Source organism: Eutrema salsugineum, unplaced genomic scaffold (assembly GCF_000478725.1).
Source record: "Eutrema salsugineum unplaced genomic scaffold, Eutsalg1_0 scaffold_5, whole genome shotgun sequence".
Lineage (NCBI taxonomy): Eukaryota > Viridiplantae > Streptophyta > Magnoliopsida > Brassicales > Brassicaceae > Eutrema > Eutrema salsugineum.
The window spans coordinates 6,302,234-6,325,807 of record NW_006256612.1 but is presented as its reverse complement, the minus strand read 5'-3'; the positions used below and the strand labels follow the sequence as shown (position 1 = coordinate 6,325,807).

Genomic DNA, 23,574 nt, shown 5'->3' with positions numbered 1-23,574 from the left:
TTGCGACAACAAGTCTGCATTACACATTGCTGCAAATCCGGTCTTTCACGAACGTACGAAACACATTGAAGTTGACTGTCACTTTGTTCGCGATGGAGTACAGGATGGCACTATTGTTACACGGCACATCAAGACTGAGGATCAAATGGCGGATCTGTTAACCAAACCGCTAGGTTCGAAGCAATTTCGATTTTTACTTTGCAAGATGGGCGTTCGCGATCTTCACGCGCCATCTTGAGGGGGAGTATTAGCAATATTCTCATTAGATTCTCCATATATTTAGTCGTATATATTCCCAGATTATAAGGGATTGCATAGTTGTGTATATTCTCTGAAATGTAGGGATCTTACTTGATCGACAAGATCACTAGCGCTGTATATAAGAGATTCATCTCCAAATGAATAACATCATCGATTCCTCACTTTGGCAAAATTTGAGAGTTTAAGAGTTGGGTTGGAGATGCTCTAAAAACACTATCATCAGTAACATGTTCTATTGTAAAAAGGATTTATTTTTGGTTAAAATGTAAAGAGTATTAATTTTTAACTCTAAAATGGATTTTTGAACTCTGGAGTACGTGATTCGATCAGCTATTTATCTAACATGTTTGAGTGATTCAGGTTCGAATGCATGAAAACCAAATGCTTTAGAGATGATGGCTCCTGAAGTTTTCATCAATTTTTGCTGAAGTAATCAAATTAAATTTTTGTACTCACTTCTTTTGTTTTTCCACTTTCTAAAATTTTCATAATTCCGAAATGTATTTGACAATAATAAAATTGATTTCAGTCATGGGTAGTGATGTGTACCAATTAACATTGGACAACAACAACAACAACAACAAAAAAGCGCGTATGGCAGAGCCAATCTGGTTCATTCTCAAATTGCGATCTCCACATAGAAGAAGATTCTCCAAGACGACGTTTTTCCGATTCCTCTGAAAATAAAGTTTCCGCCTTTATCGGAGATTACTTTACCTAAAATTAGGCAAGACAACGGAGGAATCGGATAACAAGGAGAAAATGCCGTCGCAGATTCTCCCAATCTCATATCTTCCCCCTAAATCCTCACCCTCCACGGAAATGATGTTCAAGCCTTTGATTTACGACGATCCCTCCACGAGCCTCCTCGCTTCTTCTCGATCTGATGACGACCACACCGTCAAGCCTCTCCTCTCCCGCGCCGCCAGCTACAACAGCGGCGCCGTCACTACGAAGCCTCCTAACGGTGGATTCACTGGTTGGTATCAGAACAGACGGCGACGATCCAACAGCGATAACTGTCTCTGTGCGTTTCCCGATGATACTAATGGAAGCGACGGTGGTAATTCCGGCCGCCAAACTATCGGTCAGGAGGTTAGCCACGCCGCCGCCGAGACCTTCTTGTTGACTCGTCTGGGCTTGAAGCTCCTGAGCTATCTTGGGTATATATTTAAGATCCGTATCTGTGTGAGACAATGAGATTGGCTTATCTAGCTTCTTAGGCATGGATCTTGCATATATTAAAAAGATGATCTTTGGTTTGTTGGTTTGAAAGATCATTGATATATGATTTAGATCACTGATCAAAAGCTATTATTCAGGGTAGGCTATAGATGGATCACAAGATTTCTGGCACTTGGATTTTATGCCTTTCTACTAATGCCAGGCTTTATTCAAGGTTTGTAGACCTTTTTTACTGGCACTTGACTGTTATGTGTTTCTTCTACATCTCTATCTAAGATGGTAACTATAAGTTTCATTGCTAAAGGTTCGGAGTTTACTTTGCAGTCGGGTATTACTATTTCTTCTCTCCTCACGTCCGCAGAAGTATAGTTTACGGTGATCAACCAAGAAACAGGTCATAATCTTTTGCTGGTTATTCCTTCTATTCATGCTTAGTTCCCTCCAAAGAGTAGTAGATGCTTGATGTTTTGGTTTGTTGATTTAAGTGGCTTTCGGTTTGTTCTTCAGGCTTGACTTGTATCTACCTAAGAACTCCAATGGTCCAAAACCAGTTGTGGCGTTTGTGACTGGTGGAGCCTGGATTATTGGGTGAGTATGACACCCAATGGACATTATTTTCATTCTAATGAAGAGGAGAAAGAACTGAAAATGTCTTACAGCATGTCTTTTGTTGATACAGTTATAAGGCGTGGGGTTCTCTTTTAGGACAGCAGTTATCAGAAAGAGATATTATTGTCGCGTGCATAGATTACAGGTAATTTTTATGTGTGCGTAAGGTTTTTTTTTCTCTGGCACAGTGAAGGTGTTGGTGTCCTCTCATGTTCCATCACTTTCCATGTCCAGTTTATATTTGTTTATGTTTTCAGTTACAGTTTCCCGATCTCATTAGCAATATCTCCTCTCACACAGGAATTTTCCTCAGGGATCTATCAGTGACATGGTCAAAGATGCTTCTAGTGGCATCTCATATATTTGCAATCATATCGCTGAGTATGGTGGTGATCCAAACCGGTATTAATCCTGTCAACGATTCTTTAACATGGAAGCTCTCAGGTTTTAAATATCTGGCTCACTGATTACGGATCTTTTTGCCATGTAGAATTTATCTGATGGGTCAGTCTGCTGGTGCACATATCGCGGCTTGCACCCTTGTAGAGCAGGTTGTCAAAGAGTCAGGGGAGGGGGACAGTGTTTCTTGGAGTAGTTCACAGATAAATGCTTATTTTGGTCTGTCTGGAGGGTAAGCCTCTCTTCTGGTCCCAGAACGACATACATTGGGATTAAGATATGTGTCGACAAGTTGTTAAAAACAAGTTTCTTTTTGTAAAATGGTGGTAGACAGTTCTTGAATCGCATAGCGTAAAGGTCAAAATAGTAGCTTACAGAAGCAGTTATATTCCTGCTTCTAAGTTTCTATCCAACTAAAGCCAAATAAATCTAATTAAAATACTCTGCGATCATGATCTGCAGGTACAACCTTTTGAGCCTTGTAGACCACTTCCATAGCAGGGGACTGTATCGTTCCATCTTTCTGAGGTATAATGAATATCAATTCTTGGTATAGCTTACGCTGCTCACATGACCAGCAGAGCAGCCCGAAATTTTAGAGTTTAAAGAGTGAGTTTTGTTTTCCCTCAGCATCATGGAAGGAGAGGAATCATTAAGGCAGTTTTCTCCTGAACTAGTAGTGCAAGACCCGAATCTCAAACACATCGTTTCTCGTCTCCCACCTATCATTTTATTCCATGGTACTGCTGATTACTCCATCCCTTCAGATGCAAGGTATGGTTAAACGTTCGTAGCCTTTTGTGTGTACTTGTCTGTCACCTGCCGAGAGTTGATATGATGATTGATTCTGGTACGTTATTTTTGCAGTAAATCTTTTGCCGAAACCCTCCAGGGGCTTGGAGCCAAAGCAAAAGTGATACTCTATGAAGGGAAAACACACACGGATTTGTTTCTTCAGGTACAATGGCCGGTCTTCTTGGGATATAAATGTCTGGTTTGTACAGAACCTGAATTTTGATCTAGAAACTTTGGTTATATATGCTAGGATCCAATGAGAGGTGGAAAAGACGAGATGTTTGAAGATATAGTATCAGTGGTTCTGGGAGACGATCCAGAAGTGCTTGCTAAAAGCGTAGACAGAAGGCGTCTTGTGCCTGAATTCATGTTGAAGTTGGCTCACTGGGTCAGTCCGTTCTAACTCTCACTCTCCCAAGAAAGCAGAGGAAGTATATTCCTTCTTCCGGTGATACGGACGGTTCACTGTGCATATTACTTAACAAGGAAACAGATCCACTATACTTCGACGACACGGATGATTTTGAACTTTGTTGATGATGAGCTTGTATCCCAGTCAGTACACATTGTTTGTTTTGTAATTCTCAGATTGTGCTACTTGTAGAACAACAAAGTGCAGTAAGTAACAAGTCCTTTGATCTACTTAGTTATCTCCTTTCTTCTCTGCTCAGTAAGTAACGGTATAGAAATTGCCTAACATGTAGACTAAAATAACGGGTTTAAACTAGTTTGTGATTTTAATGCTATTCGATGCTCAAGACCCAACGGTTCAAAGTACAGAATAGCCATGGAGGCAAGGAAGCAACTTGAAGAAAGGACGAAAAAGAGTCATATGAAGTGATTTTCTGCGAACACCCACACACACAGTAGTTCAAAGTATGTTTTGATTATATCTCAACCAGTGTTCCTCATTCCAGCCGCAATACCATTAATAGTGATGAGCAATGCATCCCTGAGTTTGTTGTTGTCGTCATCACGTCTTAGCCTCTTGAGGATCTCAACCTGCAGCATGTTCATGGGATTCAGATACGGAAGTCTACTCTCTATCAGCTTCTTCAGGCTCCGATTATTCTCCGAGAGCTTTTCATGGCCACTTATCACAAGCACATACTTCTCAGTAGTCAGCAGTTCCTTTCTGAGCTCACTACCAATTCCTCTTCTGTTCTCTGAGACGAGCTGTTCATCATAGTGTTTGGCTATTGGGATATCTGCTTTAGCTAACACCATCTCTATAAGGTCTATGGTCGACTGAAAGAAGGGCCATTCTTTGTACATTGCTTGGAGATCATCGGCGTGACCCTTCTCACATACTCCTTTCAGACCAGCTCCTACACCTAGCCAAGCTGGAAGGACAAACCTTGTCTGGGTCCAGGCAAATACCCAAGGGATAGCTCGGAGATGTCCAATCCCAGATGAGCTCTTTCTTCTTGTTGGCCGGCTTCCTATGTTGAGGAAACCAAGCTCGGCCTGAGGCGTAGCCTCTTGGAAGTAGGAGAGAAATTCTGGGTTTTCATAGACCGTGTTTCTGTACTTTTGGCAGCTAATGTTGGAAATATCTTCCATTAGACTCCGCCATTTTTCTTCTCGAGGTGGCTGAGGAGGTTCCAAAGTAGCAAGAAGTACTGCGGTTGTGTAAATCTCTAGCTGCCTAACAGCCGTCTGTGGTATCCCAAACTTGGCTTGCACCATCTCGCCTTGCTCTGTGGAACGGAGAGTACCCTGAAAAGTCAATGGAAGAGTAATTGTGGGTGAGACCTCTGGCTCAAAAGTGAAAAAAATCGTCCATTTGGAAACCATTTTGTGGCGGCTATAGAGTATCTCACCATCACAGAACCTGGAGGTTGGGATTGTATAGCAAGATAAGTTGGACCACCACCTCGGCCGATACTTCCGCCCCGTCCATGGAACAAGGTAACTTTGATGCCAAATTCATTGCAAGCTGCCACAACATCCTCCTGGGCTTTGTAAAGCTCCCATGCTGCAGTAAAGCGTCCAGCATCTTTTCCAGAATCAGAATATCCAACCATCACCTGCATATGTATAACGTTGCAAGTCTTTTAAGACACAACTGGCGCATCCTCCAAAGATGGATTTGGTTAAAAGTAAGTATGCCTACCTCTTGGTGTCCAGTGTGATTCTTTTTGATGTGTTCTCGGTACCATTCAATGGACAGTAGTTTCCTTATCACGGAGCCAGCGCCTCTTAAATCCTTCACCGTTTCAAAAAGAGGTACCACTCGCAGTCTATTACGTATCAAAAACAAATCAGCATACCAAGAACTTATGTCATCAAAAACATGAAAGAAACAGAGATAACCCTTTATGAAAGAATGCAGACAGGCAAAATGATAAATTACACTCACGTTCCAGCAGGACATGGTCTTCCCAGCTCGCCACTGACGGCAAGACGAGCATCTTTTTGTAGAAGCTCCACAGCGAGGACATCACTTGCCTACAAGTAGCAACAAATTAATGTCATCATTTTAGTAACTTGTCCACGTTAGCTTCAGCAGAAAAAAAAGTGACTGTAAAAAGACTCAAATCTATCATACGTTTGAAGCCATGGAAATCACGTAAGCTCCAAGTGATTCACTTCCTAGCTCAGCAGCAACTCGGAAAGTGTCTAGTACTTCTTTCACTTCAGGACCAACCTGCAAAGGTTCAATAATTTTCATAATCGTGTTGGATACACATACAGGAGATTAGATATGATGAGAGATCACTTTTCTATCATCATACTGGCGTTCCTTTACGTAAACGAAGCAGACAAGTTTTTGATTACTTCATTTGGTCTAACTGTAAGATAAGTTGCAGTAACTAGTTAGAGTTCATAATTTTCTGAGGCACGCCTAACATAAAAAGAAACCCACGGTGAGTGCTCGCTGACCTCAATATTTGGAGGGACAAGGGGACGTTTCCCTTTCAATTCTCTTGTCAAGAACTCGAGTTTCTTGTCTTCATCCCATTCATTATATTTTCCCATGTCCAAGTATGTTGTAATTGCATCCAAAGCTTCAGAATGCCTTGCAGCTTCCTGATTAATGAATTCTAGATCAGTCGCAAATCTCAGACACAGAACCAGAACAAGAAGGAAAAAAACTCACCTGTCGCAAATCAAGTTTCATCAAAACCATGCCAAAGGTAGCAACTCTGCGGATAAGATCAGCAAGTCGGCCATCAGCTAGAACTCCGGCATCAGATGATTGCTGAGAAAATAAGGATTTTCACATATAAAGGTAATGATTTATAATGGGAAGTCAATTTCGCATGTAGCAAGATCCTACCAGAGATTCATAGCAGAGAAGTAGTGGTTCCAGAAGTTGGTCTGATGTTTCATAGTAATCCCAAGGATCATATTCACAAGGAAGACCCTCAAGAAGAAGTTCCAGAAGTCTCCGTGTCTTCAGAAGCTGTAATCACAGATCATTACGTGGGAGTCATTTTACGCAAGAAAATACAATTTATCATGATGGTTGAATTATATCTAACATTGAGAAGATTTGCAAATGAGTTAACGACTAGCTGAAGATAAATGCCGTTGGGAATACAAACATGAACTCCCTCACATCTTTTGCAATGCTAATTCAGCACAAGGGAAAAAATTAGAAAGATCAACACCTTTTCCTTTACTTCGCCAAGAACAATCCGATAAGGAGCAATTCCAGCTCGTTTGGGTGGAGTCGGTTCTAATAGCTTCTGAAAACTGGTCCTCCCAATCTGAGAATCAGCAAGTAGTTTCTTCTGAAGGAGAAGTTGAGAACTCGAGGATGAAGAACCTCGGGGAGTTAGACTTTGCTGAGAACCATTAGAGTTGACAGAAGTTCCATTTCCTGTCTTTATTTGCAAATCTTGGCCACTGCCATTACTGGAAATGCCTTGAACATCCTATTTTGAGGAAGAAATATAAATAAAATCAAGCAAGTTATCAAGTAAGACATACTCAGCCAGAGTATATTTCAGTAACCATGAAGATCAAAACGATATAGGCATCTGTCAGCATCTCTAGAGCTTCCTCACCTGACGATTGATTGGCAAATAGTCTGTCACAGGAATTTCAAGCTTAGGATACTGTGATTCACCACATTCTGCAAGTGGAATACCAGAGACTTGGTAAGACGAGGCGCGAATGTAGAATAAGTTCTGTATGCATGATTGTATGTTCAAATCTTTTATAAGAGGAAGGTACTCTATGCATGAAATCCTTTACCAGCGCATGAGGGAAGGTCAGCACTAATTGGAAGTTGAGTGGGTAGGGATAAGCCTTGTTGGCTTGGAAATTTTGGTTGGCTTCTACCTACATTTGGACCCCAACTTTCAAGGTGATCTTGAGCGGAAGTTTCTGAGGAGGAAAAAAAACATCTTGAAAATTTGTGCTCTCAAGAATCAAAAAAAGACTGAGACATGAGATGTTCCCCAGAAGCATACCTTTTTCAAGAATTTCATCTGCCAATCTTGACAATCTATCGCTGCATCGATTCATAGACAATTCAAATCTCAAGCTATCAATCTCTCTTATGTACAGATCGATAGCCATCCACCTAGACATAAGCGATACTTCTTTTGTGACCTGGAAATTTATTGATAAACACCATTGTGTGTTAGCAAGTTAATCTAATCTCTCTCTATACTAGCCAAATAGTAACCCTATACCAGCCCCAGGCAAAGCTCACATTCAATCCCATAGATAAGTTATTCATGCGAATAGTAACATATAGAAAGCTCACCTTTGCCGTGACATTTGGATTTCCATCTCTATCACCACCCATCCAGGAACCAAACTTTATTGGGGTGCAAGTTAATGGGAGTGGCTTTCCCGTTAACTGTGAAGAAGACATAGAGAATAACATATTTCCAATTAATGTCAAGTGAAAGTCTCTTTGCCAATCAGAATTTGCAAATAAATGAGAAAAATAAGTAAGACCTTCTTCAAAGAACTGCTGACACGACGCAAGTACTGTGGTACAGCTTTCCAAAGGGATTGCTCAACAATGTTCAAACCTGATACAAGGGAATAATATACACTTGTAGCAAAACGTTGGTTTTTCAGATAAAAGTTCTCAGACTAACAAAATTCAAAATTAGCATACCTGCCCTAGCTTCATCAACAGGAGTAGGTTTCTGACGTCTAAGTTCATCAGTCTGCCACACTGAAGTTATCTCCCTAACCTTTTAAACGAAATGAAATCATTAGATGTACTGCTTCAGCATTCAGCAGACAAATTTTAAGAATATTATTGAGGAAGATAGTACCAGATCCTCAATGACTGTTTCTCGATCTTCAAATTCAAGGTCTGGCCTATCGTTATACTCTAGAAGATGCTGCAAATGTCCAAAAACCATAAACCTAAAAATTGCTTGCAACAGGTATAATTATCAATGTCAGCATTACCAAAAACTTACAGCCATTCTAATATGTTTGTACTGCAAGGTTCTCCGATTAATTTGAGTGGGGTGTGCAGTAAGAACAATTTCAACCCCCTGCATTGGATAAAGTTGAGTAAGAAAACAAGTATCAAACAGAGGTAAAGCAAATTGGCTTTACTTCGCAGTGAACTGATAATCTTGCAATTACAAGTTCCCAATTGATTAGAAATATCAAAATGGGATAAAATAACTGTTAATGATGACGAGTAACAGCGAGTAGAACAATGCAGTATACCTGCTTGCAAACTGTGTCGTAAAGCTCATCCGGGGAAATACCACCTTGCAATAGCTTGCTGAATATGTCGTTGCATGATCTTGAAAGCTGTGGAAGGTTACGGACTCTACGAACTCTGAATGATAAAGCAATCTTTCAGGTTCAAAGAGAGGCCAAGCAAAACATTAACTAATCCAAGTATCGACACTTCATCATGCGGAGGTCAATTGTAGATCATTGACTAAATGTTTTCATTCTTTTGATATGTGGAGGTCAATTGTAGTTCGTTTACCTGTGATGAGTTTCGGCAATCCCCATCAAATTAAGAAAGTGGCTGAATGCACGAGCCAGTGTCAGTGCTTCCTCCAGTGACATATTTGCTATTTCAGAGGTCAATTGCTTCTCTAAAAGCTCTGCCGTATCTTCAATACCAGCTAGACGAAGATTTAAAGCACTCTGAAAGGTAAAGCCAAACCAAAATAGTATCATCACAGGGTCGATTACTATTTATCAACAATCGCGCAAGAATAGAATAATTTATGCAGTTAAAGACACTTCATCGTTAGATTCCAGGATCGAGAAGATAACTAAAACGCATAATCCGGATCTTAAACGGATCCACCCAGAAAAAGAAAGCTAAAAACTAGATAAGTAATCTTCCAACCTTCTTTATCATAGTACTCTCTAAACTGTGTAAATCAAACGCAAACACAGAAGTATTTGTTTCGTCAATCGCAAGCAATTAGAAAAAGACCTCTCGTATATTTCCATTTCCTTTTAACACAAATCGATCGTTGAAAGACGATCAAACACTGCGACAGAATTTTCAGTTCTTTAGACGGATCGGAATAAAAATCGAACAGAAGACGCAACAAAAAAAAGCACAAAAGGAGCTCCGGAAACAGAGAGAGAAGCCAAAAATAGAAGCAAAACCTGAGCGAGAACCCGAGTCCGTTCGATTTTCTCCATGAAATCGGTGCCGACTTCTCTCTGCAAGACGTCGTTGAAGAGGCTGCCGAGCAGCTTGCAGTCATCCTCGAAGCTCTGGAACGAAATTTCCTCCGCGATGTCGTCCGTCGTATCCGTCATCGTTTGTCGAGAAAAAACGGCGATTCCTGAGAAATCTGAGAGACGAAGAAAGATTACTTTGACCGTCGAGTAGACCTGGAGAAGGAAAGAGAGAAGAAAAGAGTGTGGAAAAGAGTGTCCAAGGAGAGTGAGATATTTTGTGAAGAATGCCGTACAATCGAGTGTGATAGTCTGTTGTAAGTGGGCCCTACGTACAAACTTGACGCTCTCAGATGATGACACGTGACATGAAGAATCTGTAAATTTGGCAGTGCCAATTGGTAATTACCGAAAATATGGGGGATTCGCTTCTCCCTCTTCCCAATTTTGCTGTGTTTTGAATTTTTACCTCCAAACTAATAATACTCACTAAAATTTAGATCCTCGAGTATGGTATATATAAATCCGCTAAGCGGATTCGACAATAAGGAAATTGAAAAGCGGTACATAATATATAGTCCATTAAGCTTTAACTCAATAATTTTGAATGTCGTAATCATAGAGGATCGTTTCTTTTGGTCCGTCTAGTATAATGATATAAAGCGGCCTAATACTATTATAGTGAATAAACTATACACTAATTATCATTCCCACTAGAATTATGATTATAGTATTTAGAGATGTTCTACGTCATTTCCATCACATATCACATACCCTACATGAGCAAAATCGCTTTCCTACATTTACACATGAAAAGTAGATATATATATGTCTTTCGGAATCCATGCAGTATACATTAATATATATATATATATATGAAAATGTGTCTATAAATCTGTCGAAAGGATGTGAGTTTTTAGCTTGATTTTGGGCGGGCCGGGAACAATTTCCGGAGAGACTTGTGTCTAATTAATGCATCAGCTTCATGTAACAGTAATATGAGTAATAATATGGGTGGAATTTGGAAGGATTGACTTGTCTTAGGAATCTTACTGCTAGAGATTTCGTTGAGAAGAAACTCAATTCAACGGGACACAAGTTTTAAAGCATAAAATAACTCAAAACACTCAAAAAAGTTTCGAAATAATATCAAAACGAATTGATTGTTCTGCCTTGTTCTTATGGGATTTTTTTTTCACTCAATCATATGATGTTTTGGTCTTTTTGGCAATCTTTCGGGAAGTGGTGGTATGAAGGAACTCTTATTGTGGCAACGCAATGGTAAGTCATTGTTCAGCCCTATGGTATGCCAAGAACCCTCACTGTGGCAACACATGGATAAAACTTCTCTATTGTCTTAGAAAATAGAAACCCACACACTTTCGGAATTTTGTTTCCATAATGGTAACGCACCCCATTTTTCCAAGCCCAACTCGCGTTTACATTTACACATGAGCTCATTCATGATTGCAACATATGAATCGAGGTTGTATTTTTCTTTCGTTGTTATCAAGTTCCAAAATCAATATTGTTGATACTGAGTATCACACAAAGAATTTAGAGATTTTATTAAAGTTATAGCTGAACTCAATATGAGCTGTCTACGTACCAAAAAAGGGATCAAGCCATTTATAGTTCATATTACAGAAAGAATAATAAAAAGATGTATTCTATGTCTTCTGCAGAGTTGTGAATTCCTCCTTGAATGAAGAAGGAGCTCTTTATTTATAGAGGTTGAAGCTGGTCGATTTTCTTTTTCCTTCTTGACTATTGATAATGCAGATTTCCTTATTTTTCGGAGTAGATAAGAATAACTTCCTTTTTTCTCGAGGAATTATCTTTTAGGAATATTTCCTTTTTCCATATAAGATTAGGAAATATTCTGCGAAATCCAGATATAAAAACTGATATTGTAAATCAGTTAACAGGTCGAATGTCTTTCAGATATGAACCATCGTAAATCGGGATCAATTGGGCTGATCTCGGTTCATACCGGACTAAACCGGGAGTGCGGAGTACACCACCAACAAATATAAATAAGACAATACAACCAAGAGACATACAAACTATTTATACACATGTTGGTTTGGAGACATTTCAAAATAGCCTTTATTTCTATCAAACAATAATTAAACTACATCGTTCCACCTTACTTAATATCATTCTTCAACTTACCATTATTTTAATCAATCAGTGCAAGCTTTTCCTCAACTAAATATGAGCCTCTTTCTTTCCACTTGTAAATAGTTTCCACTCAATACCACTAGCAACCAAATCATTTGCTTTGGCTAACTTAGACTCACAATAGTACACAATTCACCTAAGAATATTCTTGTTGTACTTGAAAGCCATTTCAATGAGATATAAAAAAATCACTTGATAAGTGACCCTACAGATTCAAATCAAGCAAGAGAAGAAACATAACAGGACCCATATCAAGAAGACAAGAACACACAGAGAGTTGCCCATATATTTAATTTGTATGTGATACGGAAGATAATTTATTTCCAAGAAAACCCAAAAACAGGAAAACAAAAAGTCATGTATCATAGCAGCATAGAAATGTTCAACACATGCTTCATAAGTAAACGCCAAGAGAAGGGCATACCTCAAGTCTATAGATTTCTAATCAGTGATCAAAACTTTCCTAAGAGTTTTCTCATCTTCCTAATTATGTGTCTTCGAGGTTTCGTGAGGTCGCTAAACGCACATGATTAGTCCTTTAATCACGGAACTAACCAAAGAGGTCACCAGAGCAAATTTTTCCCAGGTACAGGGCTAAATCTGTAAATACGCACCAAGCAATACGAACGCCACTACACGAGCCGTGTGCTATTGGAGTGTGGCTCGATAGCCTCGTTCGTAGCTACTGGTTGTGCACATTAGTGAGGTGAATTACGGAGAGGCCCTGTTTTTGGACACGTGGAGATCAATGATTAGTTAGTAGATAGAAGTCAATGGAACTACACGAGGCTATTATAGTCAGAAGGATTTTTTTTTCTCTTTTGGGCTTTTTACGGGAATGGATAATAAGAGAGAGATGCTCGATCTCCCCAAATCAGAGTAAACCCTAATTGTTTTGTTTCTTTAGCTTTCTCTCTCTCTCGAAAGGGATCAAGGAACTCGCCGGAGAGTGTGTGTGTGTGTGTGTTTTGCCCTCTCTTGACTTTAGTTTTTTCTCTTGAATCTCTCTTTGTCTGTGACTTCTTCGTGGTATTTTCGGCGAAGAAAGACAGAGATCGGATATGGCGGCTGATAACACGGGCGCGAAATCGAGCTCCGCTGCGGATTCTTACGTAGGGAGCCTGATTAGTTTGACATCCAAGAGCGAGATCAGATACGAAGGGATCCTTTACAACATTAATACAGATGAATCCAGTATTGGACTGCAAAACGGTACGATTCGTTTCGTTTCAATCACCATCGGAGGATTCTTAGATGTGGAGTGTAATTCTGATTGGTGTATCCCCGTGTGTTCTCTTTGTAATTTAGCAAAGGCTTATGTTGTTTCTTCTTCTTACTGTCTTTGTTTTTCTTGTGAAATCTAGCTCCAACCTTGAACTGTTTAGCTCGGTTTTTTGAATAAGACATATAGTTCTTGCGCTTGGAATTCATGAATAAGTAGTACTCATGTGTACTACCTATAAGCTTAGCTTTTTGAGATCGAGATTTCCCTGATCCCTGAAATTTCCACATATGTAGTCCGATCATTTGGAACTGAAGGAAGGAAAAAAGATGGTCCGCAAGTTCCTCCAAGTGAGAAAGTTTACGAGTACATATTGTTCCGTGGAACTGATATCAAGGTATCCAACAGGATTATGCTAATGTTTTTATGTAACCAGTCTTCTTAGCCTGCCCACTTTGGAGAATAATCGTTCTTGTTGTTGGCAGGATTTGCAAGTCAAAGCTTCTCCACCGGTTCAGCCTCCACCTACTATAAATAATGACCCTGCTATAATTCAGGTGAATGGTTGAAATGTTATAGGATGATATTGTCTGCGGTTTTAGAGTCAGTTTGATGTAACCCTATCCTCCCCTTGTCTTTGGTATGCAGTCCCACTATCCTAGCCCGATGCCAACGTCGAGTAGCTTGCCTCCTACACCTAGCGGGTCACTACCTGACATGAATTCTCATAATGGACAACCTGGACAACATGGAATGGGATTTCAAAACGGAATGCCTTTGTATCAGCCTGGTGGAAATCTTGGTTCTTGGGGAGCATCACCACAACCGCCAATGTATTGGCAAGGATTCTACACCCCACCTCCCAATGGCCTTCCCCAATTGCATCAACAGTCTCTGATTCGACCCCCTCACGGGCTACCAATGCCCAGTTCTCTGCAGCAACCCCTGCAATATCCGAACTTTAATGCTCCTCCACCTACTGCTCCATCAACTTTGCAAGGTTCAAGCTTGCCAGAACCACCCTCTTCACTGTTTCCTTTTAGTACCAGTTCTCAAATTCTACCACCCAGTTCATTGCCTTTCTCTGGTCTACCTATGACGCTGTCTTCAGGCCTGCAATCTACACTGCAATCAGCACCATCTCCTTCCCTAGCTTCTGAGATGGCACCTCCAATGTTGTCGAACAAATCTCCTACCCTACCTCAGGATACTAATTTGCTTCCCTATTCTCTATCAACTACTAGAGCCAACGATACAGGTGCTGGCCTTCCACTGTCTAACAAGCCTAGTGTAGTTACTGGTCCAATTTCTCTGCCGCAGACAACACCATTAACATCTGCTCCTGTTGCTGGAGTTTCTAGTTCCATTAGTCAAGATAAGCCAAAACCTTTGTTAATTACTCCTGGCCAACTGCTGCAGTCTGGATCTGCTCCAGTCTCTCTGTCCCCACCCTCTAAAGATGCGGATAAAGATGTTGAGGTGGTTCAAGTATCATCATCAGATGGGTTGGAGCAATCTGTTCCAATCACATCAGAAGCCCAGCCTCCAATACTGCCATTGCCTTCCTCTGCAAGGCCAACTCAGAAGGTATTAAACTTGCATAAATTTCTTAAAATATTTATCTACACATTACCCCTTTAACTATATCGCTCTTCACTTATTGATATGACAAAGACTCTTGAATTCTAGATAAGAGTTTTTGAGCGGTAATGAACGCTTTACATGAAATGATATTGTATTTGCTGATGTCCGAGTTAGCTAGATTAACCTGTTACTGTTATTTTATGCACCTTGGGTAATTAATACCCATTTACCTTTCCACTTTATGTCTCTTTTTCCTTGTCGAAGATGCATGGAAAGCTCTCTGGGTTCCTTCCTTGGTCAATTAGATTTTATCCTTCATGTCTACTTACACGTCTTCAAGGTTTGATTATTAATTAAACGTGTTTGCTAATTGTTTCTGTCAGCCAAACGAGCATTCTTTCCCAAATCATAATGGTTACAGGGGACGTGGGAGAGGACGAGGAAGAGGAGCAGGGGTAATATTCTTCTCACTCACTATGTAGAGTGTGACGAGCATTTATTTGTTTTTGCCAAGATATACTAGTTAAAAATTTAGCCCATGAATCAATCATAGCTATGCTAATAATCCTCCTTGTTGGCAGAGATCACACCAGGTGATGAAGTTCACTGAAGATTTTGATTTCACAGCGATGAATGAAAAGTTCAATAAAGATGAAGTATGGGGTCATCTTGGAAAGAGCACCAATGGTGATGGTGATGATGATTCCCCAGTCGTAGATGAAGCTGAGCTGCCTAAGATCGAGGTCAAAGTAAGTGAAGTAGACTTATAATAAAGTAAAACGCCATATTCTCGCCCCTTCTCTGGTCTCATAGACCTTGATTGTTTACTGGTGTAGCCTGTTTACAACAAAGACGACTTTTTCGATAGCCTCTCATCAAATTCCATTGACCGGGATTCCCAAAATGCAAGGCCTCGATTCTCAGAGCTACGTAAACTAGATACTGAGGTACAATCTATATATTTCCACGCTCTAAAAGCAGACTAGATGTAACTAACCCCTTATGGTTTCTGGAGAGAAACCCATTGACTCTTAACAAACGGTAACGGGTATGATTCCAGACATTTGGAGAGTTCTCAAGATACAGAGGAGGCCGAGGAGGGCGTGGTGGGTATGGTCGAAACGGTCATTCACGTGGCGGTTATGGTGGACGTGGTTATGGCGGATATGGTGGGCGTGGTGGTGGTGGCGGCGGCTATGGATATGGTGGTCGAGGCCAAGGAAGAGGTGTATCAAATCGTACTTCCTAGAGATTGTGGTAAAAGGGGTTCTAAAGACTCGAAGCCGATGGTGCTCATGCTTTTGAGTGCTTTTGGTAAGTTGCAATAAAACAAAGACTGAGTCTGATGTAATGTTTAAAAGAAGCCCTCTTGTGTGGTTTTCGAGTGTATCAATTTGATTTCTGATTTTTGTTTTAAGACTTGGTAACAGCGTCTGTCTTTCGATATTCAAATGTTATTTTGAACGTTTTGTAGACTTGCGTTTGTGTGAATTGCATTTTGAAATCATTTAAATAATACGCTTCTTGCTCTTTGAGAACTTATTGTTGACTCTGGAGTCTGGACTTAAACACTTTGACTTTGAGCACGTTTCTAGCAGCCTTGAATCAAAATGGGCCGTACAAGGAGATAGAGAGAGGTCCATGTTACATATTATATAGATCCGTAATGTCTTTTATAATTGAAAAGGGAAACATCACTTTGTCGGCAACTCAAAGTCTCACAGAGAGTGTAGTCACTTTACTCAACTTTGAAGAGAGATAATAGAATGGCAAGTGCATCACTTGTCTTGTTTGCGAGACTCTCAGGTTTAGTAATCGCAGTTTTGGTTCTCTACTGGGCTCTCTTGCTTAAGACCAGCTTCGTCCCTCGTCAAGGCCTCACATACTCTGTAATTCCTCACACTCCTTACTTGTTGATTTCAATTCGATCTTCTCTCTCTCTCTTTCTCTGGGGGTCTCTAATCAAATTTATTATACTTTGTAGACTCTTCATCCTCTGATGATGGTGATTGGCTTCATTCTTGTAAGTGGAGAAGGTAGTAGTGATCCCTCTCTTCATCATACCTAGTGAAGATTTCCTCTCTTTCTTGCATATTTATTGATTGGAATTTGGGGTGGGTTTGATTGTGCAGCGATTCTGATACACAGATGGTTGCCTGGTTCGAGGAAAACGAAGAAAGCAGTTCATTTATGGCTACAAGGAGTGGCATTGGTCTCTGCGGTGTTTGGAATTTGGACAAAGTTCCATTCTCAATTGGGAATTTTCTCCAATTTCTACAGTCTCCATTCTTGGATGGGTTTACTCTCTGTTTCTCTCTTCGCTGCTCAGGTCCCTTCTTTTACTCTTTCCACCTAACATTATTATTTTATTTTTTGTTTATTCTAAACATATGAGATGGTATTTTTTAAATTGCATGTAGATGCTTTTAAAGTTCTAAAACTTTTATTTCAAAAGGTCGGATTACCCGTTGCTGTCATTATTTTTTTTTTCTCTTTTTTTTATATGTCTGCTATCAACCAATAATGCAAAGAATTGACAAAGGAAGCAATTGAATACCCCACTTGAGATTAGTTTCTAATTGTTACGTAAACTGACAAGATTCCCCTAAAAGAATTAATTATTATTTTTATTATTGTTAAACAGACAGAAGCATTCATTACTCTCACTTCAATCCATGCATTATTATGTTATTGCATAACGGGAATCTTGTCAGTTTCCGTAACAATTAGAATCTGGGTGATAAGTTATCTGTGATAACGAAATGGCCTCTCAACTGGTTTTGGAGTTCAACAAAAATGACGCTTGTGTTGCAGTGGGTGACTGGGTTCTTGAGCTTCTGGCATAGAGGAGAAGTACGGACAACGAGAACAACGTTTCTTCCATGGCACGTTTTCCTCGGACTCTACACCTATGGTCTAGCCATTGCAACTGCCGAGACCGGACTGCTTGAGAAGCTGACGTTTCTTCAGACCAAAAGAAACGTCCCTAGACGCTGTCCTGAATCAATGATCGTCAACGGTCTAGGGCTCGGCTTGGCTCTACTCAGTGGCATTGTTATAACTGCTGCTATTTTGCCCAAGTATCAGAGCCATTCTGGTAATGAGAAACTCGTTTATTCATCTCAAGATCGTCCCAAATGTTTGACTTCTTGAGTTTTTCTTTTTTTTTTTTAATGACAAACTACACATCTCTGGTGTACAAAAAAAAAAGAACAAATTAGTTCCGTGAAAATGTATTACCGCATTGTGATGATGAGACTTCTGTCCAGAAACTTGGCTCCTCCAACCTTTCCTTGAATCTGAGACGGTAAACGAATCACTCGTCTTTGGTCCCCTGCTTCTATTAAGAGCTCAGAGCCTCCTCTGTACTGTAGATTCATCAAGAAAACCGAAAATCATTCGCATTTTTAATCACATATGTACAAGGAAGATAATAAAGGAGAGAGCTTCACAAGAGGAACCAAAGAGAGTCTGAATGGAGATGAGAAGTTTTGTTTTTTTGTTTTACCTGGTACAGTTTGATTTCCGATTTTTCAAACCCCGGCATGAAAAGAGTCACCGATTTCTTTGCTGTATCAAACATTACTGGTGGTTTCAAGCTCCCGCCTTGGCTTAATATTCCAGAAAGAAGTTCCCGGACACTAGAATTTTCTTGGTCTAGCAGAATTTTGTCCCAGTCCAGACCATTTCTAGTAAACGGAACCAATGCAGAAGCAAAGGGCAGCGGCACAAATTCCTCTTTTGTGGTTTTGTGTGACTCAGTTGGCAGATTTGAAGAAGAAGAAATAGCAAACGCTGCAGAGGCATGAGATCCTGCTTGTATTGTACAACCCCAATAGCGTAACGCAGATTTAACAGACATGGGATTGTTTGGATCCATCACAAGAAAACTCCTGAATCTGTCTGTATCACTCAAAGCAGAAGCGCCAGTCTGCAGTTTGCAAAAAATCCATAAGCAATTTTGGAGCTACATTAGTTGAAGAAACTGAGTTACGGATATAGATAAGCTACCTCCAAGAAACGTTCCAAAGTATCCCACATATCAGCACTTGTCATGCCATTAAAAGGTGACTTGTTGCCGCTCATGTTCATTGACTCATCAACAAATCTTAATATGGAAGGACTTGTTAGCCTCCCAAGATCAGTCTTCTCGGCCATACTTCTCAGATATTTCACATACAATCTGCACACAAAAAGAAGCATACTTTCCTAAAGGGTTGCAAGAAAGAAAAAAAAACACAGAGAAATCAGAAACAAAAGAAAAGCAAAAACATAGTGCAGACCTTGTTTTACTGCTTAGACCTATCATCCGAAGAGTTTCCTCAGTGCTAATGCCATCGTAAATTATAACATCAAAAGTCTTCCCCTTGTGGTTCTTTCGGGTTGCTTGCCTAAAGAAACCAACAAGCCTCTCGAGTTCAAGCATTGAAAAGATGGAATCCATCCCTGGAAGCACTCCTAGCTCTTCTCCAACCACCTACTACACAGCAATAGCCAAAACAAATGTGGTTTTCAAATCCCAATCTCTTTTTCCGTCGACACTCGCAGATATGAAGGTGTGTTCACATACCTACCCCTTCAAGAACCCCTTGGGTCATATTGAGTCGGGCATCTGCTTGCTTCAGCTGCTTAAGAGGTTCTAGAAGCATCTGCAGTTTTTTCAGGAACCGTTGTTTCAGTAAGTTCAAACTGTGAACCAGACATAAAAGTATACCAAGATCGAGACAAAGAGGGACACACCTTTGTGGTTTCCAGCCTAATAACCGAGAGATTGTCGTTGATTAAGGTAGGAGAAGCCCCAATCTTGCTTCCAAGAAGGAAATCAGCAGACGTATCTTGATTTTGTACCACCAAACATGTACTGAGCCCAGCCAATGCGTAATGCTATGAGCATAGCCATGGCATTAGTTAGTAACAACACCAAAAATTCAATCTCGATACACAATATCGAGATGCAACGAAAGTTACGAAACCATTAAGATAAGCCGAGAGGAAAAAGCTTTGATCTTTCAGGTTCAACAGATTCAGTACAACGAACAATTCTAACATTATAGATTCATGGTGACTGAGAACCATCTCTAGCTGGCTCCGATAAGGTCCAGAAGCAAAATTGATTCATGCAATTGCTACTAGAGAAGAGTTTGATGAATGCAACGAGAAAGAGAATCGAAGAATGTTTTTTTTTAAATACCTGAGCGGCGAAAACAGCGGCGGTGGTCTTGCCGGAGCCGCCTTTTCCGAGAAATGTGACGAATTTGGTGGGTTTCGGAGATGAATCTCCGACGGAATCGTTATCATTTCTTGAAGATGTTGCCACCACAGAAGCTGCTCGACGTTTCCTGGAGATGGAAGCTGCTTCGGTCCGCACAAGTGGGAGGAGATTCAGAGTTGGGCTTGAGCATGTAAGAGAAGAAGCGAGCAAAGACACCATTTTTGTTTGTGTGTAAAATTGAAGAGATTGAGATTGGCCGGAGCTTATGGAGGTTTTGAGCCGCTTGTGAAGGAATGTGATAAAAGGAGTGACCGGAGGTTACACAGCGACACACAATTGAGGCTTGCGTTCGACTTTTCTGACCAAATTAACAGAAAAAATGCGGTTTACATTTTCCAACTACTACATGGATCATGCTCCATTTTAGTGTCTTTAAACGCCATTAATTAATATCATATCCTAAAAATCTTTATAATATAAAACCAAAAATATAAAATTTCAATATGTTTATAATCTTTTTTATTGACATATTTTATTTTTCCACTAATGAAAACCAACTTTTAATAAGACAGATGAAATTGAATGTTATGTTTCAACAAGTGTTGTTAATGATAAAGAAGGTAAACCAAGAAAAGAAAAGAAAAGAAATACTGTTTCACGAAAAGCCATCTAGTCTAATTTCCAAAACAGTTTGTTTGAAAATTCATAGTTAAATCGAAATTAATTTTTAAAAAATGAAGTTTTAATCAGTTACAATTTATTTTAGCTTGGTGTAATTCCGGTTAAAGTTTATTCAATTAAAAAAAAGTGACATCGATTTTCAAATTGAATTTTGCAGTATGATTTTATGATTTGAGTTGGATAGGATCGGTTGAACCGAATTAAGTCTATCCTAATTTAACTATTTTAAACACATCCTGAATTTCCGCGTGCGGAAGTAATTAGCATCACTAAAACGGCCGCGTTCGGTTAAGATAGAACCGATAGAACAAGACGTCGTTTATATATGTGAATAGAATAATACAAACTCTTCTAAACTTTTAGCAAAGCCATAGATTTGCGATTGAGCACCTCATCTCAGACCAGAAGAAAAAGTAAAATTACGAAGAACGATTTGATCAATTTTCGATAGAACAAGATGGTAAGTGTTGTTGTTTTTTTTTTTCCAATCGATCATACAAATAATTGCTCCCGTATGTTAATTGCTTGATTTCCCTTCTGTCACCTTCGGGTGGTGGTAAATTGGGGGATATGGTGTTTTTTGATTGGAATTGAATCTCCGAAGCCCTAAGATATACTGGGATGATTTGTTTATTTCAATCAATTTTGGATTTATTTTAAGATGTCGGGTCTTCGGTGCTGAGATTTGGGTTTAGGGTTTCAGAATGGGTTTCTTCGGAATGATTATATCGTACGTGATTTTATCAATAGAATAATGTCTACTTTCTCCGGAATCCACTAGCTTTATCGGTTTTTGACAATTTGAAACTTTTTTCAGGTTTTAGCTTGTTATCCAAAATTCTCTCTTATGTTTCAGCTAATCAAATCAGTTATTTGTCTTTTGATTATTTGGGAACCTTTCTGGGTTTGAGTTTCATTGATTATAGTTTCATGTGTTGATCCTTTTTTTTGTTTCCCTTTTTGCAGTCGACTCTTGCAGCTGCCAGGGCAGACAACTTCTACTATCCACCAGAATGGACTCCCGATCAAGGTTCCTTGAACAAGTTTCAAGGACAGCATCCTCTGAGAGAGAGGGCAAGGAAATTAGGCGAGGGAATCTTGATCATAAGGTAATATAATCAAATACTTTATATTATTAGCCCATTCCAGTGACGGCCTAGTTCCGAGGTTGTTATGCTACCTTTGGTTGAATTTGCACAAGTTGTTCATTAGATTCCTTTCGTAATTCATGAATAGTGTTAAACCATTATGATGATCAAAAGTAGGAAAAAGTGTGTATTAGGCTTGAGTTGTTGTCAATGTGTTGGTAATGGCTTGATGTTAAAAGTCTGTCCCTGGTGTACATTCTGTTGATAGATCAGAAGCTTTGTTTTTGTTTGATTAGCAGGAGGGTACTCTCCCATAGGTTGAATTTTTCATTTGGGCTTTTACTTTGTTCAGGTTCGAGATGCCCTATAATATATGGTGTGGCGGCTGCAATTCTATGATCGGCAAGGGTGTTCGATTCAATGCAGAAAAGAAGCAAGTTGGGAACTATTATTCCACAAAGGTACGTTTTGAAAGTCTTCCTTTTTCTGTGATCACTTAAGCTTCTGTTTCTGCTCCTATCCACGAAAACCTTTAATTTCCCAGATTCATGTGCATTCCATTGTATATTCTCTTTTTGCTTGTTATAGAACTGGTGCTGAGGTTTGTATCTCATATTATGGTCAGATATGGAGTTTTGCAATGAAAGCACCATGCTGCAAAAATGAGATAGTCATTCAGACAGATCCCCAGAACTGCGAGTATGTAATTACTAGTGGTGCCCAGAAGAAGGTTGAGGAATATGACGTGGAAGACGCAGAAACCATGGAGCTCACTGCTGAGGAAGGTTGGTTTCTACCTTCTTCGACAAGTTTGCTTTTAGAGTCTCTATAGGTCTCTCAATAGGGGTTTGGCTTTTCATCTTTCTTATTTGTTCTGTCTGTTCATTCTTGATATGATTTTATAATCTTGTGCAGAGAAGGGTAAGCTTGCGGACCCGTTTTATCGTTTAGAGCACCAGGAAGTTGATTTGCAGAAGAAGAAAGCAGCAGAACCTCTTTTGGTCCGTCTCCAGCGAGTCTCAGATGCAAGGCATGCAGATGACTACTCCCTAAACAAAGCTCTACGAGCACAAATTAGGGTAAGTTACAAGTTTGCAGTTTTTTTGTCTGCTTGCAATCTCGTTTTTTGATTCCTCCTTTCTAACTCTTGCTTGATCTCCAGGGGCACAGGAAACGTGTAGCTGAAGAAGAGGCTGCTTCAAGGAAGCTAGGCTTGGGGATAAGACTTCTTCCAAAGAGCGAAGAAGACATTGCAGCTGCATCAAACGTGAAATTCAAGACCAAGTTTGATAAGAACCGAAAGGATAAACGAGCGCTGATTCATGCATCTTCCATCTTTCCCGAGTCATCTTACGCGATGTCATCATCGAGCAAGAAAAGATTGGAGCTAGAAGCAAAGAGAAGGAAAATAAGTGCCGCGTCAGCCTCGAGTCTATTGAGAGGAGGATTCAAAGCTTCAGCATTGTCTAAAGTCTCATCAGCAAGCAAGTTCAAGAGTTCATCAGTTTCTGTAATAAGGAAGCACTAATTTAGTAACTGTGCTTGAGCCTTGAAGTTTAATCCGTGTAAGAAAAAGAATAAAATCAACCTTATCAGTGAGATCTTTCTACGTGTGGAAAATTGATGTGATCGTGTTCTTGTTAGTTTTCACTAATTTGGATTTGTTAATCAGAATCACCAACAAAATATTCCCTTTTAGTGTAAAATAAAGATGATGTTTGGAATTGATTAGATTTTTTAATACAATGTAATATGTAGGAATTTTAGGA

At 39.8% G+C, this 23,574-nt stretch overlaps 6 protein-coding genes across 6 annotated transcripts; 4 read left to right on the top strand and 2 right to left on the bottom strand.

Moving 5' to 3' along the window:
• The first annotated feature begins 863 nt into the window (after positions 1-863).
• On the top strand, positions 864-3,898 carry LOC18992433 (probable isoprenylcysteine alpha-carbonyl methylesterase ICMEL1). Its single transcript, XM_006415832.2, has 11 exons — positions 864-1,424; positions 1,584-1,660; positions 1,771-1,840; positions 1,954-2,034; positions 2,126-2,200; positions 2,356-2,457; positions 2,546-2,686; positions 2,917-2,982; positions 3,085-3,228; positions 3,322-3,412; positions 3,500-3,898. Exons 1-11 carry the CDS (start codon positions 1,024-1,026, stop codon positions 3,650-3,652), a joined length of 1,401 nt encoding a protein of 466 aa, XP_006415895.1. The 5' UTR covers positions 864-1,023; the 3' UTR covers positions 3,653-3,898.
• Positions 3,899-3,960: 62 nt separating this feature from the next.
• On the bottom strand, positions 3,961-10,084 carry LOC18992432 (phosphoenolpyruvate carboxylase 4). Its single transcript, XM_024151999.1, has 20 exons — positions 9,820-10,084; positions 9,179-9,342; positions 8,908-9,022; positions 8,649-8,726; positions 8,499-8,567; positions 8,336-8,414; positions 8,170-8,246; positions 7,973-8,068; positions 7,674-7,815; positions 7,456-7,587; positions 7,266-7,333; positions 6,867-7,133; positions 6,533-6,658; positions 6,353-6,454; positions 6,136-6,282; positions 5,801-5,899; positions 5,612-5,700; positions 5,366-5,492; positions 5,073-5,279; positions 3,961-4,968 (listed from the first exon to the last, which is right to left on the bottom strand). The coding sequence occupies exons 1-20, from the start codon at positions 9,973-9,975 to the stop codon at positions 4,144-4,146; spliced, it is 3,165 nt and encodes a 1,054-aa protein (XP_024007767.1). The 5' UTR covers positions 9,976-10,084; the 3' UTR covers positions 3,961-4,143.
• Positions 10,085-12,856: 2,772 nt separating this feature from the next.
• Positions 12,857-16,357, top strand: LOC18992430 (protein decapping 5). The gene is made up of 8 exons (XM_006415830.2): positions 12,857-13,230; positions 13,537-13,637; positions 13,726-13,797; positions 13,889-14,827; positions 15,208-15,279; positions 15,406-15,573; positions 15,661-15,771; positions 15,885-16,357. The coding sequence occupies exons 1-8, from the start codon at positions 13,080-13,082 to the stop codon at positions 16,071-16,073; spliced, it is 1,803 nt and encodes a 600-aa protein (XP_006415893.1). The 5' UTR covers positions 12,857-13,079; the 3' UTR covers positions 16,074-16,357.
• Positions 16,358-16,505: 148 nt separating this feature from the next.
• LOC18992431 (probable transmembrane ascorbate ferrireductase 4) lies at positions 16,506-18,060 on the top strand. The gene is made up of 4 exons (XM_006415828.2): positions 16,506-16,713; positions 16,809-16,860; positions 16,957-17,153; positions 17,639-18,060. Exons 1-4 carry the CDS (start codon positions 16,591-16,593, stop codon positions 17,975-17,977), a joined length of 711 nt encoding a protein of 236 aa, XP_006415891.1. The 5' UTR covers positions 16,506-16,590; the 3' UTR covers positions 17,978-18,060.
• LOC18992429 (uncharacterized protein At1g26090, chloroplastic) lies at positions 17,933-20,335 on the bottom strand. Its single transcript, XM_006415829.2, has 7 exons — positions 20,016-20,335; positions 19,565-19,708; positions 19,399-19,473; positions 19,108-19,301; positions 18,836-19,007; positions 18,333-18,755; positions 17,933-18,192 (listed from the first exon to the last, which is right to left on the bottom strand). The coding sequence occupies exons 1-7, from the start codon at positions 20,253-20,255 to the stop codon at positions 18,061-18,063; spliced, it is 1,380 nt and encodes a 459-aa protein (XP_006415892.1). The 5' UTR covers positions 20,256-20,335; the 3' UTR covers positions 17,933-18,060.
• Positions 20,336-21,043: 708 nt separating this feature from the next.
• Positions 21,044-23,562, top strand: LOC18992428 (coiled-coil domain-containing protein 130). The gene is made up of 6 exons (XM_006415827.2): positions 21,044-21,177; positions 21,684-21,826; positions 22,158-22,266; positions 22,431-22,590; positions 22,721-22,884; positions 22,968-23,562. Exons 1-6 carry the CDS (start codon positions 21,175-21,177, stop codon positions 23,331-23,333), a joined length of 945 nt encoding a protein of 314 aa, XP_006415890.1. The 5' UTR covers positions 21,044-21,174; the 3' UTR covers positions 23,334-23,562.
• The last annotated feature ends 12 nt before the right edge of the window (positions 23,563-23,574 follow it).

Coding starts and splice junctions, on each gene's coding strand:
- LOC18992433 (XM_006415832.2), top strand. CDS start 1,024: ATGCCGTCGCAGATTCTCCCAATCTCATATCTTCCCCCTAAATCCTCA. Junction 1,425..1,583: donor AAGCTCCTGAGCTATCTTGG/GTATATATTTAA, acceptor GCTATTATTCAG/GGTAGGCTATAGATGGATCA. Junction 2,983..3,084: donor TATCGTTCCATCTTTCTGAG/GTATAATGAATA, acceptor GTTTTCCCTCAG/CATCATGGAAGGAGAGGAAT.
- LOC18992432 (XM_024151999.1), bottom strand. CDS start 9,975: ATGACGGATACGACGGACGACATCGCGGAGGAAATTTCGTTCCAGAGC. Junction 9,343..9,819: donor GGACTCGGGTTCTCGCTCAG/GTTTTGCTTCTA, acceptor TTTACCTTTCAG/AGTGCTTTAAATCTTCGTCT. Junction 5,701..5,800: donor TGATTTCCATGGCTTCAAAC/GTATGATAGATT, acceptor TGCTACTTGTAG/GCAAGTGATGTCCTCGCTGT.
- LOC18992430 (XM_006415830.2), top strand. CDS start 13,080: ATGGCGGCTGATAACACGGGCGCGAAATCGAGCTCCGCTGCGGATTCT. Junction 13,231..13,536: donor CAGTATTGGACTGCAAAACG/GTACGATTCGTT, acceptor CCACATATGTAG/TCCGATCATTTGGAACTGAA. Junction 14,828..15,207: donor CTGCAAGGCCAACTCAGAAG/GTATTAAACTTG, acceptor TGTTTCTGTCAG/CCAAACGAGCATTCTTTCCC.
- LOC18992431 (XM_006415828.2), top strand. CDS start 16,591: ATGGCAAGTGCATCACTTGTCTTGTTTGCGAGACTCTCAGGTTTAGTA. Junction 16,714..16,808: donor GTCAAGGCCTCACATACTCT/GTAATTCCTCAC, acceptor TATACTTTGTAG/ACTCTTCATCCTCTGATGAT. Junction 17,154..17,638: donor TTTCTCTCTTCGCTGCTCAG/GTCCCTTCTTTT, acceptor CTTGTGTTGCAG/TGGGTGACTGGGTTCTTGAG.
- LOC18992429 (XM_006415829.2), bottom strand. CDS start 20,255: ATGGTGTCTTTGCTCGCTTCTTCTCTTACATGCTCAAGCCCAACTCTG. Junction 19,709..20,015: donor CCGCTGTTTTCGCCGCTCAG/GTATTTAAAAAA, acceptor CTATGCTCATAG/CATTACGCATTGGCTGGGCT. Junction 18,756..18,835: donor CTTTGGAACGTTTCTTGGAG/GTAGCTTATCTA, acceptor TGCAAACTGCAG/ACTGGCGCTTCTGCTTTGAG.
- LOC18992428 (XM_006415827.2), top strand. Junction 22,267..22,430: donor GGAACTATTATTCCACAAAG/GTACGTTTTGAA, acceptor TATTATGGTCAG/ATATGGAGTTTTGCAATGAA. Junction 22,591..22,720: donor GGAGCTCACTGCTGAGGAAG/GTTGGTTTCTAC, acceptor AATCTTGTGCAG/AGAAGGGTAAGCTTGCGGAC.